At 45.9% G+C, this 19,404-nt stretch overlaps 1 protein-coding gene across 3 annotated transcripts in view; it reads right to left on the reverse strand.

The window, feature by feature from the left end:
* The window catches only part of LOC132407058 (fatty acyl-CoA hydrolase precursor, medium chain-like), a 66,630-nt gene that overhangs the window by 19,069 nt on the left and 28,157 nt on the right, over positions 1 to 19,404 (reverse strand). For all 3 annotated transcript variants that reach the window (XM_059993305.1, XM_059993304.1, XM_059993306.1), the window contains exons 8-10: positions 15,755 to 15,889; positions 12,694 to 12,768; positions 2,839 to 2,983 (exon numbers count right to left, since the gene is read on the reverse strand). In XM_059993305.1, the coding sequence (XP_059849288.1) occupies positions 2,839 to 2,983; positions 12,694 to 12,768; positions 15,755 to 15,889 (355 nt within the window). The remainder of the gene's footprint in view (positions 1 to 2,838; positions 2,984 to 12,693; positions 12,769 to 15,754; positions 15,890 to 19,404) is intronic.

Genomic DNA, 19,404 nt, shown 5'->3' on the forward strand with positions numbered 1-19,404 from the left:
AGATGCAAAGGGATTTGGGAGTCCTTGTGCAGAACACCCTCAAGGTTAACTTGGATGTTGAGTCAGCAGTGAGGAAGACAAATGTAATGTTAGCGTTCATTTCAAGAGGTCTGGAATACAAGAGCAAGGATGTGATGCTGAGGCTTTATAAGACACTGGCGAGGCCTCATTTTGAGTATTGTGAACAGTTTTGGGCTCCTCATCTTAGAAGAGATGTGCTAGAATTGGAGAGGGTCCAGAGGAAGTTCACAAGGATGATTTCAGGAATGAAAGGATTATCATACGAGGGACGTTTCATGGCTCTGGGTCTGTACTCACTGGAGTTTAGAAGGATGAGGGGGGATCTCATTGAAATCTTTTGCATGTTAAAAGGACTAGACAGAGTAGATGTGGAACGGATGTTTCCCATGGTGGGAGAGTCTTGGACAAGAGGGCACAGCCTCAGGATAGAGGGGTGCTCTTTCAAAGTAGAGATGCAAAGAAATTTCTTTAGCTTAAAAATTTCACACAAACAAAGATGGACAAACAACCAATGTGCAAACAAGGCACAACAAATAATAAATAAACAAATACTTATGAACATAATTACATAATATTGAGAACATGTGTTGTAGAGTCCTTGAAAGCACGTCCATTGGTTGTGGAATCAGTTCAGTGTCGGGATGAGTTAAGTTATCCCCTCTGGTCCAGGAGCCTGATGGTCGATTGGTAATATCTGTTCCTGAACACGTCCCTGTAGAGCTAGCAGGTGTGGGCTGAATGGCCATAAATATCTACAATTCTAAGCAGCAATTGGACTCTTTACTATGGACAGCAAAGTGTCATAGTCATGGAGTTATACAGTATAGAAACAGGCCCTTCTGCCCAAGTAATCTGTGCTGACCAAGATGTCTACTTTATCTGGTCTCATTTGCCTACATTTGGTCCATGTCCCTCCACCCTTTCAGATCCATGCTGGCCTGACGCCTTGCTCTCTCCAGGAACGGTTTATGAATGCTGGATCAAGGTCTCTTTAGAGGCTTTGCTGCTGTGTTTTACATATCGGGGGAGTGGGAGAGTCCTGTTGAAGGGTCTTGACCACAAACGCTGACTGTACTTCTTTCCACAGATGCTGCTGCCTGGCCTGCTGAGTTCCTCCAGCATTCTCTGGGTGGGGGGGGGGGGGGGTTGATGCTTTTTCTGGTGTGTAGGGAGGGGGAGGGAGGAGTTGGTGGGGGGAAGAGGAACCTTCAGGGCTTTGATGTTCTACCTTCTGTTCGGCTGTCCAATGATTTTCAAGGTTGTATGGAAGACCAGCAGTTGCCCATGCTGCAGGTCTCCCCTCTCCATGCCACCGACATTGTCCCAGGGAAGGGCCAGGGCCAAAACAGCTTGGGACCAGTGTCGTCGCAGACCAATATGTGGTTCAGTACCTTGCTCAAGGACACAACACCGAGGCTCCAACTAGCGACCTTCAGATCACGAGACCAACCCCTTAAACACTTGGCCACGTGCCACACTTAATGTTCTATCGATCTTTGAGAGGGTCTCTTGTCTCATTGATGTCTGTGAAGAGTACGAATTTCAGGTTGTGTACCATATACAGTCTCTGACATTAAATATAAGTCTAAACAGATGGATAATAATGAACTCTTGACCTCACAATATACTTTGTTGTGGCCCTTGTGCCAAGCATACTGCCCACCCTGTATTTTCTCTGTAACTGTGGCACTATATTGTGCATTCTCTTTTTAGAACTAGAAATTGTTATTACCCCTCAACCATCAGGCTCTTGAACCAAAGGGGATAATTTCACTCAACTTCACTTCAAGTCACGTATAAAAGTTTGGTTAGGCCACACTTGGAGTACTGTGCACAGTTCCAATCATCTCATTACAAGAAGAAAGTGGAAGCTTTGGAGAGGATGCAGGAGAGGTTCACCAGGATGTTGCCTGGATCAAAGGGTATAAGTTGTGAGGAGAGGTTGAATAAATGTGGATAAAAATTCCTCTGAAGTGCCGGAGGCTGAGTGGAGACACTCAGCTTGGTGTAATTAAATTAGACTAGTGAAATTTAAGAGACTACTAGACAGGTTTATATAGACAGGAATTTAAGGTGGAGGGTGATATGGGAGGCAGGGTTTAAGGGTCGGCACAACATTGTGGGCTGAATGGCCTGTACTGTGCTGTATTCTTTGTTCTTTGAGACGGTCAGTGTTTTTCCCAGGTTAGGTTCCCAAACGTTAAATATTAGAGGTTTTAGGCTTCGGGTGAGAGGGGAGAAGCTTCATGGAAGTGTCTGGGGTAAGTTTTTTTTATAAATACAGTGGATTCCAAATAATTAGCCATTGATTAATCAGGGCAACTGCTCATTTGGGAGAACTCTGAAAGAACAAACACAAATTGAGAAAATAGCCAGGATTCCCTTTGTTTATTTGGGACACTGTGCCACTGACTTGTGTCAGGAGAGTGTTGCTGAACAGTTTCTAACTACAGTCAGTTCCGTGGGGGAGGGCCGATGTCAGCGTTAAGTTCTCACACAGAGAGGTAAGAGGAGGAAATTTCAAAGGAGATAAGGGAAGCAAGTTTTTTATATACAATGTGTGGTGCGTGCCCAGAATGCGCTGTCTGGGGTGGTGGCAGATACATTAGGGGCATTAAAGAGACATTTTTTGTTAGGATGAATATGAGGGAAATGCAAGGATATGGACATTGTACAGGCAGACGATAATTAATGATTTACGTAATTGGCTTGGCATAACATTGTGAGTCGAAGGGCTGTTCCTGTGCTGTACTCTTTTGTGTTCTATGTATTCACAGTGCGACACTTAAAGACAGGATACTTGTTTGGATCTTCTACCTCTGAAATATCTTGCAGCTCGGATTGTAGGCTCTAACATAAACACATCTCCCAGCAACTCAAGGTGTAGATCTCTGATCTCTATCCTGTCCTGTGTGTCTCCCATGTACTCTTCCTGGACTCGTTGCACCTCCTCGTCCGTCAGCTGCCCTCAGAAAGGGAACAATACAGCCACAGTTAATTCTAGCAGAGCAAATTCACAAAACAATAGTGTACATACAGCTGAACTGCCATCGTACAGCAGAACTTTGTAAATCTCAGTCTCCTAACAGACTGGGGCACAGACGGGCTGAATGCATGGCCTTTCTCCCAGCGAAAGAGAACCAAAAACTAGAGGGTGTGATTTAAGAAGGGATGAAGATTGAAAGAAGACCTGACGGGCAACTGGGTGCCACGGTGGCGAAGTGGCTGGTGCAACTCCGGAGTTCGGAGTTCAATTCCAGCCCCATCTGTAAGGAGTTTCTACGTTCTCCCTGTCACTCTGTCGGTCTTCCTCTGGCTGCTCCTTTTCCCTTCCACAGTTCAGAGACGGTTAGTAGGTTAACTGGTCATTGCAAATTGTCCTGTGAGTATGCTAGGGTTAATAGAGGTGGGCTGCTGAGCAGTGAAGCTCATTGGGACAGAAGGGGCTGTTCCTCTCTGTATCTCTAAACAAATAAACAAACTTCTTCATGCAGTAAATTTATGATCAAAGTATGTACATGTTTCCAAATACCTCCTTGAGATTCACTTCCTTACAGGCATTTACAGGAAAATTAAGAAAGACAACATAACTTAACATATATACTATGAAATATGTACAGAGGCCACGCTGAAACCCGCCAGAGATCTCAAACCGGTCAGCGATCTTGCTGAATCCCATCAGAGGTCTCAAAACCGTCAGAGGCCTCGCTGAAACCAACGAGCAATCTCATTGAAACCATAGAGTCATACAGAACAGAAACAGACCCTTCAGCCCATCTAGTCCATGCTGAAATTATTTAAACTGACTACTCCCATCAACTTGCACCAGGACCACAGCCCTCCACATCCCTACAATCCATATACCTATCCAAACTTCTCTTAAACATTGAAATTGAGCTCACATGCGCCACTTGTGCTGTCTGCTCCTTCTACACTCGCACCACCCACAGTGAAAATTGGGATTCCCCTTAAACGTCTCACTTTTTGCCCTTAACCCATGACCACTGCTTGTAGTCCCACCCAACCTCAGTGGAAAAAGCCTGCTTGCATTTACCCTCTCTGTTGCCATCATAATTTTGTGTACCTCCAGCAAACCTCCTCTCAATCTTCCATGTTCTAAAGGACACAGACTTAAACTATTCAATCTTTCTTTAGAAGTCAGGTTCTCCAGACCCAGCAGCATGCTTGTAAATTTTCTCTGTGCTCGCTCAACCTTGCTTACATCTTTCCTGTAGGTGGGCGACCAAAACTGCACACGATACTCCAAATTAGGCCTTATACAACTTCAACAGAACATCCCATCTCCTGTACTCAGAACATTGATTTACGAAGGCCAACGTGTCAAAAGCTTTCTTTCTGATCCTATCTACCTGCGATGTCATTTAATTATGTACCGGTATTCCCAGATCTCTTTGTTCTAGCACTCTCCATAGTGCCTTACTGTTCACTCTGCAACACTTACCCTGGTTGGTCCTCCTGAAGTGCAACACTTTGTACTTGTCTGCATTAAATTCCAGCTGTCATTTTTCAGCTCATTTTTCCAGCTGACGCAGATCCCACTGCAAGCCATGATCGCCCTCCTCACTGTCCACTACACTCCCAGTCTTGGTGTCTTCTGCAAATTCGCTGATCCAGTTATCATCCAGATCATTGATATAGATGGCAAACAACAAAGGACCAGCGCCGATCTCTGCGGCATACTGCTAGTCACAGGTCTCCAGTCAGACAGGGAACCCTGTATGACCATTATCTGGCTTCTACCACAAGGCCGATGTCTAATCCAATTTACTACCTCATACTGAATGCTGAACAACTGAACCTTCTTGACCAGCCTCCCATGTGGGATGTTGTTACATGCCTTACTAAAGTCCATGTAGACAATCTCTACTGGCTTGCCTTCATCCACTTTCCTGGTAATTTCCTTAGAAAACTCTGTAACATTGGTTAGACATGGCCTTCCACACAACACACGCCATGTTCTTTTCTCTCTGCTGTCCTCAGGGAGAAGGTGAAAGTACCTCAGGATCCCGCACCACCAGCTTCAAAAACAGTTACTACCCCCCAGCCATCAGCTCTTGAACAAAAAGCGATTTACTACACTCATTCTACTTCTGGTGTTCCCACAACCAATGGTTTCACTTTAAGGACTCTTTATCTTGTAGAATGCCTTGGGGTTTTCCTTAATCCTGCCCACCAAGGCCTTCTCATGCCCCCTTCTGGCTCTCCTAATATCCTTTTTAAGCTTCTTCCTGTTAGTCTTATAATCTTCTAGATCTCTAACAGTAACTAACTCACTGAACCTTATGTAAGCTTTTCTTTTCTTCTTGACTAGATTTATTACAGCCTTTGTACACCACGGTTCCTGTACCCTACCATAACTTCCCTGTCTCATTGGAACGTACCTATACGGAACTCCACACAAATATCCCCTGAATATTTGCCACATTTCTTCCATACCTTTTCTTGAGAACATCTGTTCCCAAGTTAAGCTTACAATTTCCTGCCTGATAGCCTCATAATTCCCCTTACTCCAATTAAACGCTTTTCTAACTTGTCTGTTCCTATCTCTCTCCAATGCTATTATAAAGGAGATAGAATTATGATCACTATCTCCAAAATGCTCTCCCACTGTGAGATCTGACACATGACCAGGTTCATTTCCCAACACCAAATCAAGTACAGCCTCTCCTCTTGTAGGCTTATCTACATATTGTGTCAAGAAACCTTCCTGAACACACCTAACAAACTCCACCCCATCTAAACCCTTTGCTCTAGGGAGATGCCAATAGATATTTGGGAAATTAAAATCTCCCATCACAACAACTTTGTTATTATTACACCTTTCTAGGATCTGTTTCCCTATCTGCTCCTCGATGTCCCTATTACTATTGGGCAGCCTATAAAAACTACACAGCAAAGTTATTGACCCCTTCCTGTTCCTAATCTCCACCCACAGAGACTCTGTATACAATCCCTCCATGACATCCTTCTTTCCTGCAGGTGTGACACTATCTCTGATCAACTGTGCCACATCCCCACCTCTTTTGCCTCCTTTCCTGTCCTTTCTGAAACACCTAAAGCTGGCACTTGAAGTAACCATTCCCGTCCCTGAGCCATCCAAGTCTCTGTAACGGCCACCACATCATAGCTCCAAGTACTGATCCATGCTTGAAGCTCATCGGCTTTGTTCACAATACTCCTTGTGTTGAAATAGACACATCTCAAACCGTCCATCTGAGCACGTCCCTTCTCTATCACCTGCCTATCCTCCCTCACACACAGTCGCCAAGCTTTCTCTGTTTGTGAGTGAACCACCTGTTCCCCAGTCTCTTCAGTTTGGTTCTCACCCCCCAACAATTCTAGTTTAAACTCGCCCCAGTAGCCCTTGCAAACGTCCCTGCCAGGATATCGGGCACCCTGGGATTCAAGTGCAACCCGTCCTTTTTGTACAGGTCACTCCTGCCCCAAAAGAGGTCCCAATGATCCAGAAATCTGAATCCCTGCCCTCTGCTCCGATCCCTCAGCCACGCTTTATCCTTCACCTCCTTCTATTCTTATTCTCACTGTCACGTGGCACAGGCAATAACCCCAAGATTACTACCTTTGCAGTCCTGCTTCTCAACTTCCTTCCTAACTCCTTGTAGTCTGTTTTCAAGACCACTTGTATTGAGAGCATCCTGAGCAGCTGCATCACTGCCTGGTTTGGAAATTGCACCATCTCGGATCGCAAGGCCCTGCAGCAGATAGTGAGGTCAGCTGAGAAGATCATCGGGGTCCATCTTCCTGCCATCATGGACATTTACACTACACGCTGCATCCGCAAAGGAAACAGCATTATGAAGGACCCCATGCACCCCTCATACAAACTCTTCTCCCTCCTGCCCTCTGGGAAAAAGCACCGAAGCATTCGAGCTCTCACGACCAGACTATGTAACTGTTTCTTCCCCCAAGCTATCAGACTCCTCAATACCCAGAGCCTGGACTGACACCTTACTGCCCTATTGTCCTGTTTATTATTTATTGCAATGCTTGCACTGTTTTGTGCACTTTATGTAGTCTTGGGTAGTTCTGTAGTCTAGTGTAGTTTTTTTTTCTGCGTTTTTTTACGCAGTTCAGTCTAGTTTTTGTACTGTGTCATGTAACACTGTGGTCCTGAAAAACGTTGTCTCATTTTTACTATACACTGTACCAGGAGTTATGGTCGAAATGACAATAAAAGTGATTTGACTTGACTTGACTTGATTCTTCCCTTTTCCTACCCATGTCATTGGTATCAATATGTACCATGACCTCTGGCTGTCCTCCCTCCCACTGCAGGATATCTTGGATGCGATCGGAAACATCCCTACCCTGGCACCTGGGAGGCAAACTACCATCTCAGTTTCTTTCCTTCGTCCTCCCGGACGGACATATCTGCACCTGGTGTGTCGAGCTGCAGCTTCTAAGGGACCGAGTCAGGGAACTGGAGATGCAGCTCGATGACCTTCGTCTGGTCAGGGAGAGCAAGGAGGTGATAGAAAGGTGTTATCGGCAGGTGGTCATATCCTTTTATTCCTCAGTTGTACCCATGACGCCTCACTAGATGAGTTCTCCAGACTGTCCTGACTGAGGACTGCTGTAACATTTTCTCTGACGAGTAACGCCACCCCTCCTCCTTTAACCCCTTCCACTCTGAAACAACAGAAGCCTGCAATAATGAGCCTCCAGTCCTGCTCTCCTCAACCAAGTCTCACTCATGGCTACAACGTCATAATTCCTGGTGTTGATCCAAGCCTGACGCTCACCCATCTTTCCTACAATACTTCTTGCATTGAGATATATGCATCTCAGGACACTAGTCACACCAGGCTCAACCTTTTGATTCCTGACGTTTTCTGAGGTCTTACCAACATCTGCCTGCACAACCTCTCCAGTAACTGTTCTGGCACTCTGGTTCCCACCCCACTACAACTCTAGTCTAAACCCCACCATGCAGAATTAACAAAACTTCACACTAGGATATTAGTCCCCCTCCAGTTCAGGACCAACCCAACTCTTCTGTACAGGTCCCACCTTCCCTGCAAGAGAGCCCAATGATCCAGAAATCTTATGACCTCCCTCCTACACCAACTCCTTAGCCACGTATTGAACTGTATAATCTTCCTAGTTCTGGCCTCACGAGCATGTGGCATGGGTAGCAATCCCAAGATCACAACCCTGAAGGTCCTACCCTTTAACTTTCCACCTAATTCCCTGAACTCACTTTGTAGAACTTCATCACTTGTCCTACCCATGACATTGGTATCTACATGGACCACAACTTCTGGCTATTCACCCTCCCTCTTAGGAACACTGATGACTTGATCTGAGATATCCTGGGCTTTGGCATCCGGGGGGCAACATGCCATCTGGGAAACCTATTCTCGCCCACTGAACCTCCTGTCTATTCCCCTAACTGATGAATCACCTGTCACCACGGTGTGCCTCTTCTCCATCCTTCCTGTCTGGCTCACAAAGCCAGACTCAGTACCAGAGTCCTGACCACTGTGACTTTCCTCTGTTAGGTCAATCCCCCCAACAGTATCCAAATTGATGTAGCTGTTGTGGAGGGGGATGGTCACAGGGGTATTCTACACTGGCTCCTTAACCTCTTTCCCTTTCCTGACTGTCACCCAGTTTCTTGTTTCCTGCACCTTGCGTGTAACTGCCTCTCTATTTGTCCTATCTATCACCCCTTCAGCCTCCTGAATGATCCGGACTTCACCCAGTTCCAGCTCTTCAACGTGGACCATGAGAAGCTGCAGCAGGATGCACTTCTCACAGTTGTAGCGGTCAGGGATACTGCAGGTCTCCCTACCTCCCCACATACTGCCAAAGGAACTGTTCGGGAGGGTTTAAAAAAATTGGCAGAGGTAATGGAACCAGAGTGATAGGGCTGAGGAAGGGGAAAACAGAAATAAATCAAAGATAGTGTGCTACAGAGATGATAGAAGAAAGAGACAGGAGATGAGGCATAATCACAGCCAGTGGGATGAGTTACAGGACAATAGAGGCATGGTAGAGTTAAAACAGAAAGCAACAAATACTGGACTGAAAGTGTTTTATTTGAATGCATGCAGCATAAGAAGTAAAATGGATGATCTTGAAATTCATTTACCTACTGGCAAGTATGACGTTGTGGCCATCTCTGAAACTTGGCTAAAGTATGGCTGCCATTGGGAGTTGAATGTACAAGGATTTATGGTGTAGCAGAAAGGTAGATTAGTAGGCAAAGGGGGCAGTGTGGCATTGTGTATAAGAAATATCAAATCATTAGAAAGGGATGACATAGGATCAGAAGGTGTAGAGTCTCTACGGGTTGAGTTAAGAAATTGCAAAGGTAAAAGGACCCTAATGACAGTTGTATACAAGATGCGGATTGCAGATTACAGCAGGAGATAGCAAAGGCATGTCAAGTGGGCAATGTCATGATAATCGTTGGGCATTTTAACATGAAAGTGGATTGGGAAAACCAGGCCAGTACTAGACCTCAAGTTAGAGAATTTCTAGAATGTGTAAGGGTTGGCTTTTTAGAACAGCTTGCTGTTGAGCCCACTAGGGGATCGACTGGCTGGATTAGGTGTTGTGCAATGATCTGTCAGTGATAAAAGAGCTTAAGGTTAAGGAACCCTGAGGGAACAGTGATCACAATATGATTGAGTTCACTTTGAAATTTGAAAAGGAGAAACTAAATTCCAATGTGTCAGTATTTCAGTGGAATAAATACAATGGCATGAGAGGGTAACTGGCCAAGGTTGACTGGAAAGGGACACTAGCAGAGAGGACAGCAGAGCAGCAATGGAAAGAGTTCCTGCAAAAATTGAGGGAAGTACAAGACAGATATATTCCAAATAAGAAGAAATTTTCTTATGAAAGAAGGACACTACCATGGCTGACAACAGATGTCAGAGGCAAAGTAAAAGCAAAAGAGAGGGCATACAAGGAAGCCAAAGCTAGTGGGAAGATAGAGTATTGGGTAGCTTTTAAAAACTTGCAGAAGGAAACTAAGAAGGTCATAAGGATGAAAAAGATGAATTATGAAAAGAAACTGGTGTCTAATATCAAATCAGATATTAAATGCTTTTTTTTTAAGTATATAAAGGGTAAACCAGAGTTGAGGGTAGATGTAGGACAAAAAAAAATGATGCTGGAGATATTCTAATGAAAGATGCAGAGATGGCAGAGAAACTGAATGTGTATTTTGCATCAGTCTTCACAGTGGAAGACATCTGAAGCATACAGGGCATTGAAGAGTGTCAGGGAAGTGAAATTTGTGCAATGAAAATTATGACTGAGAAGGTGCTCAGGAAGCTTAAGGGTCTGTGGTTGGATAAACCTCATGGACCTGAAGGAATGCACTCTCAGGTTCTGAAGGAAGTAGCTCGAGAGATTGAGGAGGCATTAACAATGATCTTTCAAGAATCGATAGATTCTGGCATTGTACCAGATGAGTGGGAAATTGGAAATGGTACTCTGCTATTTAAGAAGTGTGGGAGGCAGCAGAAAGGAAACTATAGACCAGTTCGCCTGACATCAGTGGTTGGGAAGTTGTTGGAATCGATTGTTAGGGATCAGATTACTGAATACCCGGAGGCACATTACAAGACAGGCCAAAGCCAGCATGGTTTCCTAAAAGGAGAATCCTGCCTGACTAACCTACTGCAATTTTTTTGAGGAAATTTCAAGCAGGGTAGACAAAGGAGATGCAGTAGAAGTGGTGTACTTTGATTTTCAGAAGGCCTTTGACAAGGTGCCGCACATGAGGCTGCTTAGCAAGATAAGAGCCCATGGAATTACATGAGAGTTACTTGCATGGGTGGAGCAGTGGCTGATCAGCAGAAAACAGAGTGGGAATAAAGGGATCCTATTCTGGCTGGCTGCCAGTTCCCAGTGGAGTTCCACAGGGGTCGGTGTTGGGACCACTGCTTTTTACAATCTCTGTCAATTATTTGGACTATGGGATCAATGGATTTGCCGATGATACAAAGATTGGTGGAGGAGCGGGTAGTGTTGAGGAAACAGAGAGCCTGCAGAGAGACCTATATAGTTTAGGGGATTAGGCAAAGAAGTGGCAAATGAAATACAATGTTGGAAAGTGTATGGTCGTGCACTTTGGTGGAAGAAATAAACGGGCAGACTATTATTTAGATGGGGAGAGAATTCAAAATGCAGAGATACAAAGGAAACTGGCAGTCCTTGTGCAGCATAGTCTAAAGTTTAACCTCCAGGTTGAGTCAGTGGTGAAGAAGGCAAATGCAATGTGGCATTCATCTCTAGAGGTATAGAATATAAGAGCAGGGATGTGATGTTGAGGCTCTATAAGGCACTCGTGAGACCACACTTGGAGTATTGTGTGCAGTTCTGGGTTCCTTATTTTAGAAAGGATATACTGACATTGGAGAGAGTTCAGGGAGGATTCACGAGAATGATTCCAGGAATGAAAGGGTTACCATATGAGGAACGTCTGGCAGCTCTTGGGCTGCATTCCCTGGAGTTCAGGAGAATGAGGGGGATCTCAGAAACATTTCAAATATTAAAAAGCCTGAACAGATTAGATACGGCAAAGTTATTTCCCATGGTAAGGGAGTCCAGGACAAGAGGGCAAGACTTCAGGATTGAAGGGCATCCATTTAGATCTGACTGGAAGAAATGGATCAGTCATGATTGAATGGCCCAAATAGCCTACTTCTACTCCTATATCTTATGGTCATTCCACTATCCTACCTGGCATCTCTAAAGTCCTAGCTGAGCAGATATAAAGAAGGGAACAACAAAAAGTTAATGTCAAGCTTTTCTCTGACTGAAGCCTCTCTTTGCAGAAGCCTCAATATCACCACACAGACTCTGTCCACACAGATGACAACCACTTCGATGATAGCCACTGTGCTTGCTTCTGCATTCCTTTAATTTCCTCTTGTTAATCAATCCCAAACACGGATCGATCATTGGTCAAAGCTTTATTACGCTGGCATGTCCTCCTACTGCCTTTTACTACTTGAGCAGTGGAAATGGGTGGAATCCCCTCCTCTCAAACTTCCAATGTCTAGATTGGTCACTGGTGAAAACTCTATTACTCTGCCGTGACCTGCTGCTGCTTTTTCCTATTTGGGCAGTGGACTTCAGTGAAATCCTGTTCCCTCAAATTTCAGATATATAGATTGGCCGCTAATGAAAACTCTATTCAACCAATGAGGGATCTCGCTGAAACTTGAAGATTGAAGAGTCTACATAGAGTGGACATGGAGAGGGGGAGTGTAGGACAAAAGGACTAGAGGGAGGTGCATTTAGAATGGAATTCATTGTCACAGACAGCTGTGGAGGCCACGTCATTGGGTATGTTTAAAGTGGAGATTGATAGATCCTTGATTCATCAGGATGTCAAAGGAATGGAGAGAAGGCAGGAGAACATGATTGAAAGGGATAATAAATCAGCTATGATGGAATGGTGAAGCAGACAATGGACTGAATAGTCTAATTTGTTCTGATGTCTTATGGTCTAAACACAGACTGACATACAACTTTGTGCAAAAGAAGACAAATTGCGCAAATAAAAAAATACTGAGAAGGTGAGTTCCAAGTGAGTCTGTAGGTTTTGGAAACAGTTCAGGAGTTGAAGTGAGTGAAGTCCAGAGATGAGATTGGATAGAAGCTCACTAATTGTGTTGCACGTATGATCATTCTGGAGGTCTCCCTGTCCAGTCCGTCCTTCCAACCTGGTGGACTCATCATCTGTAAGGAGAGAACGGTGAAAATTGATGACCAGTGTGTACATTGCTAACTTCAACATTCAAGGATTGTTTAATGTCATTTCCTGGACACAAGTGTAAGGATAACAAAATAATTTTTACTCCAGAACTGATGCAGCATAAAAACACACAAGTAAGATAAAAAAATACATGAATAAAAAAACGCAATAAATATAAATACATCAGATGGCTTATACACATAGACTGATTCCATGTACATAAAGTAACACTAAGCACCGGAGTATCTGTACATAAGGTGACTGACAGGAAATGATAAAGTAGTGGTTGTTGGGGTGTGGAAGGGTGGGTCAGTGGGTGGAGGTGTTGATCAACCTTACTGCTTGGGGAAAGTAACCGTTTTGAGTTTGGTGGTCCTGGTGGGCATAGATGACAGAATGCCGCCAGTGATCAAGGACAGTGGCTTGATCCAAAGCTGGCTAAGTTTCACTGCCTCAGCCGATGAAAGAACTGTGGGGTGGGAATCACAGCCGGGCTCTCAGCAACAAGCAAAGAATTCCTGATGAAAACGACAACAAAATTGCCAATAAACTTCAGATTCAGATTTATTTATCACATTGTAGCGGTGTGCTACACGCAGCGCTAAAATTACGACACGGAGTCGGTAACTGCAGTCGAAGGAAAAAACTTTATTCGAAAACTTCAGCCTCACTTTTAAGCCTCTGTCAACCGGCCCCCCATGGCGCAGAGGCTCCAAAGCTCTGTGCTCGCAAACCCCCGTAGGCTATCTAATTGTGAGTCGGTTCGGATACGCCAGGAAATGGGTCGCCACAACATGTACATTGAAACATACAGTGAAATGTGTCATTTGCATTAACAACCAACACTTAAAGTAGGCGTATGGTGTGTTGGCCTTCATCAACTGTGTGATTGAGTTCAAGAGCCGTGAGGTAATGTTACAGTCATATAAGACCTTGTTTAGACCCAACTTGGAGTACTGTGTTCAGTTCTGGTCATCTCACCACTCGAAGGATGTGGAAGCCATAGAAAAGGTGCAGAGGAGATTTACAAGGATGTTGCCTGGATTGGGGAGCATGCCTTATGAGAATAGGTTGAGTGAACTCGGCCTTTTCTCCTTGGAGTGATGGAGGATGAGAGGTGACCTGATAGGTGTGTATAAGATGATGAGAGGCATCAATCGTGTGGATAGTCAGAGGCTTTTTTCCAGGGCTGAAATGAGGACTCGGAGGACACAGGTCTAAGGTGCTGGGGAGTAGGTACAGAGGAGATGTCAGGGGTAAGTTTTTTACTCAGAGAGTGGTGAGTGCATGGAATGGGCTGCCAGCAATGGTGGTGGAGGCAGATACAATAGGGTCTTTTAAGAGGCTTTTAGATAGGTACATGGAGCTTAGTAAAATAGAGGGCTATAGGTAAGCCTAGTAATTTCTAGGTAGGGACATGTTCAGCACAACTTTGTGGACCGAAGGGCCTGTTTTGTGCTGTAGGTTTTCGATTTTTCTGTTTGTATAACAAGCAAAAGAACAACAAAACAAACCACGTTTTCTCTCTTTCTCTCTCTCTCCCCCTCTCATTCCAGGCATCTCTGCCTTCAGCCTACAGTTAACTCGCAGAGTGGCAGAAAATAAGCCTTCAACTTCTCCAGCAGTCTCTCAGAAAATCACAGACCTAGCCATTGGGCCTCAATTTCTGGACTTCTGATCAACTTTTGGGCTCTGATCTGAACTTCTGATTGAACCTGAATGAAGTCTGAACTCCAGGGTTCAAAGGCTGAACTCATCAATGACAGGACCTGAACACTAGATCTCAAACTGGAACTCTCACTTAAGATACAAATGATAATGAATAAATGGGCAGTGAAACGATAGACGGAACTTAATCACACAGTGGTGATGGACTTGAGAGTTATTCCGACAGGGGTGATGGAACACAATCCCACAGGGGCGATGGACTTGAGAGTTAATCCGACAGGGGTGATGGAACACAATCCCACAGGGGCGATGGACTTGAGAGTTAATCCGACAGGGCTGATGGAACACAATCCCACAGGGGCGATGGACTTGAGAGTTAATCCGACAGGGGTGATGGAACACAATCCCACAGGGGCGATGGACTTGGAACATTATCCGACAAGGGTGATGTACTTGAAGTGAAACTGATAGGGGTGATGTACTTGGGTGTTAATCCCACAGGGCTGATGGACTTGGGAGGATGAAAAAGGGTAGAATGTGAGTCCTTCATTGACTGCATGTTGACGTTTGAGAAAATTCGGTGTGTGCCGGTTAAGTCGGGGATGACAACAGATGACAGCCAGTACTACCCACCGTGGCAGAGGTGGCACAGTAGCAAAGCGGTTAATTAACACTTTACTGTGCCAGTGATCCAGCTTTTGTTTAAAGAGTGGTTTCATTTCTCACATACAGTACTGTGCAAAAGTCTGAGACACATACAGAGCTAGAGTACCTGAGACTTTCGAAGAGTACTGCAGCAATTTACTGTTTTGCAGGATACTGTTGCAAAAAACAGAACAAATTTCATGAATGTGTGAGTGATGATAGACATGATTTTGATATTGGGTGACTAATATGGACTGAGAGCTGGAAGGGGTCAAGGAGAAGGGAATTATGGTCAGGAAAAGGGGAAGGGAGAGGTGAGGGAACAGGAAGGACCAGAGCAACATGGGGGGGGGGGGGTATAAAAATAACTGAAAGTTAGATGAGTCAATGTTCATGCCATCGGGCCGGAGGCTACCCAGGTGGAATACGAGGTGCTGCTCCTCCAAACTGAGTTTGGCCTCATTGTGACAGTAGAGGTCAGACTGTATCTGGACTTAAACTGATCTGGAGATACAAAATGCTGCAGGTGCTGAAACGTAGAGCAAAAAAATGCTGAAGGAACTCAGTGGGTCAAGCAGCATCTGTGGAGGCAGAGGGATGGTAAATGTTTCGGGTAGCAATCCTACAACGAGGTTAAATTGATAAATTTGATCTTACCCTTGATATTAACCAACCACATTCGTGATTAGTGATACCCAACAAGTAGGGGACCACAGTGATTTCTTTGGCTTCAAAGAGCTGCTCGGCATTTTTCGTTAGGAAGATCCCATCTGTCACTATAGGTGCAAACATCTGTTTGGAAAAATAAGGCAGAAAAGTTTAACTGGGGCAATCAGTGTCAAAAACAGTGAGATGGAGTTACACACTTCCCTGAATATGAAGCTTCCTTTGGTCAAGAAAGCACAATAGCATGCTGAGGAGATTGAGACATAGAAGGTGCCTTCCCCCCACCCCCAACACCATTTGAACCACTTTTCACAGGGGCAGCATCGAGACTGTCCTGACCAGCTGTACCGCCGTCTGGTTTGGGAATTGCAAGGCATCTGAACACAAGTCCCTACAAAGGGTTGAAAGGACTCCTGAGAGGATCATAGATTGAGCTCCTCAGCGATACACTATGGATTAGGCCCTACAGACCTTTGAACCTTGCCGCCTGGCAACCCTTGACAACCCGAGCTAAATCCTGGGACAACTTCATACAGATTATTTACCTCCTTCATGGCCAAACAATTAGAAGAGTTTCTACCCATACTGATACATAACGATCAGCCAGGTTTTATACAACGCCAAACACAAGACAATATACAAAGGATACTTCACATTATGGATCAGATACAAAAAGTAAAATTGAAGCAATAGTGTTAAGTATGGACACTGAAAAGGCATTTGATTGAGACAATAGACAATAGGTGCAGAAGTAGACCATTCGGCCCTTTGAGCCTGCACCACCATTTTGAGATCATGGCTGATCATCTACTATCAATACCCGGTTCCTGCCTTGTCCCCATATCCCTTGATTCCACTATCCATAAGATACCCATCTCGCTCCTTCTTGAAAGCATCCAGAGAATTGGCCTCCACTGCCTTCCGAGGCAGTGCATTCCAGACCCTCACAGCTCTCTGGGAGAAGAAGTTTTTCCCTAACTCTGTCCTAAATGACCTACCCCTTATTCTCAAACCATGCCCTCTGGTACTGGACTCTCCCAGCATCTGGAACATACTTCCTGCCTCTGTCTTGTCCAATCCCTTAATAATCTTATATGTTTCAATCAGATCCCCTCTCAATCTCCTTAATTCCAGCGTGTACAAGCCCAGTCTCTCTAACCTCTCTGCGTAAGACAGTCCAGACATCCCAGGAATTAACCTTGTGAATCTACGCTGCACTTCCTCTACAGCCAGGATGTCCTTCCTTCACCCTGGAGACCAAAACTGTACACAATACTCCAGGTGTGGTCTCAATTGGTTAATTGGAATTTTCTTTACAGAGTTTTACATAGATTTGGTTTCCATGACACAATTATTAAAACTATACAGGCACCTACTGCTAGGATTAAAATCAATGGATACTTATCAAACAGTTTTACCCTAGAAAGGGGCATGAGACATGGTTGTGTATGGTCGCCGCTACGCATTATATCTGGAACTATTAGCTCAATACATCAGACAAAATGAAGATATCAGGGGAATTACTATTGAAGGGACAGAGCATAAATTGGCTGTTACGCAGATCTATCTAGGGCAACCAACATACTCTTTACCTAAATTGATGCAACTCTTTGAACAATATGATCAATTATCAGGATACAAGATCAACATAGATAAAACCCAATTACTTTCATATTACTATAGCCCACCAAGAGAAATTGAAAGTAGATATCCCTGGGCATGGCACACAGAGTCTTTCAAATATTTGGGCATCATTATGCCAAAAGATTTGGCAAAATTATCAGAATGCAATTATCAGCCTATATGTTAAAAAATCAAGGAAGACATAACAAGATGGAACCTTTTTTCAGTCTCAGTTCAAGGATTGAATCTATTAAAATGAATATACTGCCCAGACTATTATATTGTAGCGGTGTGCTACATGCAGCGCTAAAATTACGACACGGAGTCGGTAACTGCAGTCGAAGGAAAAAACTTTATTCGAAAACTTCAGCCTCACTTTTAAGCCTCCCTCAACCGGCCCCCCATGGCGCAGAGGCTCCAAAGCTCTGTGCTCGCAAATCCCCGTAGGCTATCTAATTGTGAGTCGGTTCGGATGCGCCAGGAAATGGGTCGCCACATAAACCCCCCCCCCCCCCCCAGAACCGGCGATACACCCCCCAATGTCCACAGTCTGGGCCAGAACCTGCTTGGGAGGTCGGCCTCTGCGCCGAGGCGCCGGAAACTCGGCCGGTTGCGCCGGGTCCACATGGGCCGGTTTGAGGCGGTCCACCGTGAAAACCTCCTCTTCCCCCCAACGTCCAGCACGAACGTGGACCCGTTGTTCCGGAGCACCATAAACGGCCCCTCGTATGGCCGCTGCAGCGGTGGCCGATGCCCGCCCCTTCGTACAAACACAAACTTACAGTTCTGTAGGTCTTTGGGTACGCAGGTCGGGTGCCGCCTGTGCTGTGAAGTGGGTATGGGGGCCAGGTTACCGAGCTTCTCGCGTAGTCTGCCCAGGACTGCTGCGGGTTCTTCCTCTTGCCCCCTTGGGGCTGGTAGGAACTCCCTGGGGACGACCAGGGGCGCGCCGTATACCAACTCGGCCGATGAGGCGTGCAGGTCGTCCTTGGGCGCTGTGCGGATGCCGAGTAGGACCCAGGGAAGCTCGTCCGCCCAGTTGGCTCCTCGCAGGCGGGCCATGAGGGCCGACTTCAGGTGACGGTGGAAACGCTCCACTAGACCGTTCGTCTGTGGGTGGTAGGCAGTTGTGTGGTGCAGCTGAGTCCCCAAAAGGCTGGCCATAGCTGACCACAGGCTGGAGGTGAACTGGGCGCCTCTGTCGGAGGTAATGTGGGCTGGTACACCAAAGCGAGATATCCAGGTGGCGATCAGGGCTCGGGCGCAAGATTCGGAGGTGGTGTCGGTGAGCGGGACCGCCTCTGGCCATCTTGTGAACCGGTCCACGATAGTCAGGAGGTGCCGCGCTCCGCACGACACTGGCAGGGGGCCCACGATATCCACATGAATGTGGTCGAAAAGCCGGTGGGCGGGATGGAACTGCTGTGGTGGGGCTTTGGTGTGCCGCTGCACCTTGGCCGTCTGGCAGTGCATACAAGTTTTGGCCCATTCACTGACCTGTTTGCAGAGTCTGTGCCAAACGAACCTGCTGGAAACCATCCGGACAGTTGTCCGGATGGAGGGATGCGCCAAGTTATGAATGGAGTCGAAAACGCGGCGCCGCCAGGCTGTCGGGACGACGGGACGGGGCTGGCCGGTGGCGACGTCACAGAGTAGGGTCCTCTCACCTGGGCCTACGGAGAGGTCCTGGAGCTGCAAACCGGAGACTGCGGTTCTGTAACTCGGAATCTCCTCATCCGCCTGCTGCGCCTCTGCCAGTGCCTCAAAGTCTACCCCTTGGGAAAGGGCATGAACGGTAGGGCGAGAGAGTGCATCCGCCACGACATTGTCCTTACCTGAGACGTGCCGGACATCCGTCGTGTATTCAGAGATGTAGGACAGGTGGCATTGCTGGCGGGACGACCAGGGGTCGGACGCTTTCGTAAACGCAAAGGTAAGCGGTTTGTGGTCCGTGAACGCGGTGAAGGGCCGACCTTCTAGGAAGTACCTGAAATGCCGGATTGCCAGGTAGAGCGCCA

The sequence above is a fragment of the Hypanus sabinus genome, chromosome 17 (assembly GCF_030144855.1).
Source record: "Hypanus sabinus isolate sHypSab1 chromosome 17, sHypSab1.hap1, whole genome shotgun sequence".
Taxonomy (NCBI): domain Eukaryota; kingdom Metazoa; phylum Chordata; class Chondrichthyes; order Myliobatiformes; family Dasyatidae; genus Hypanus; species Hypanus sabinus.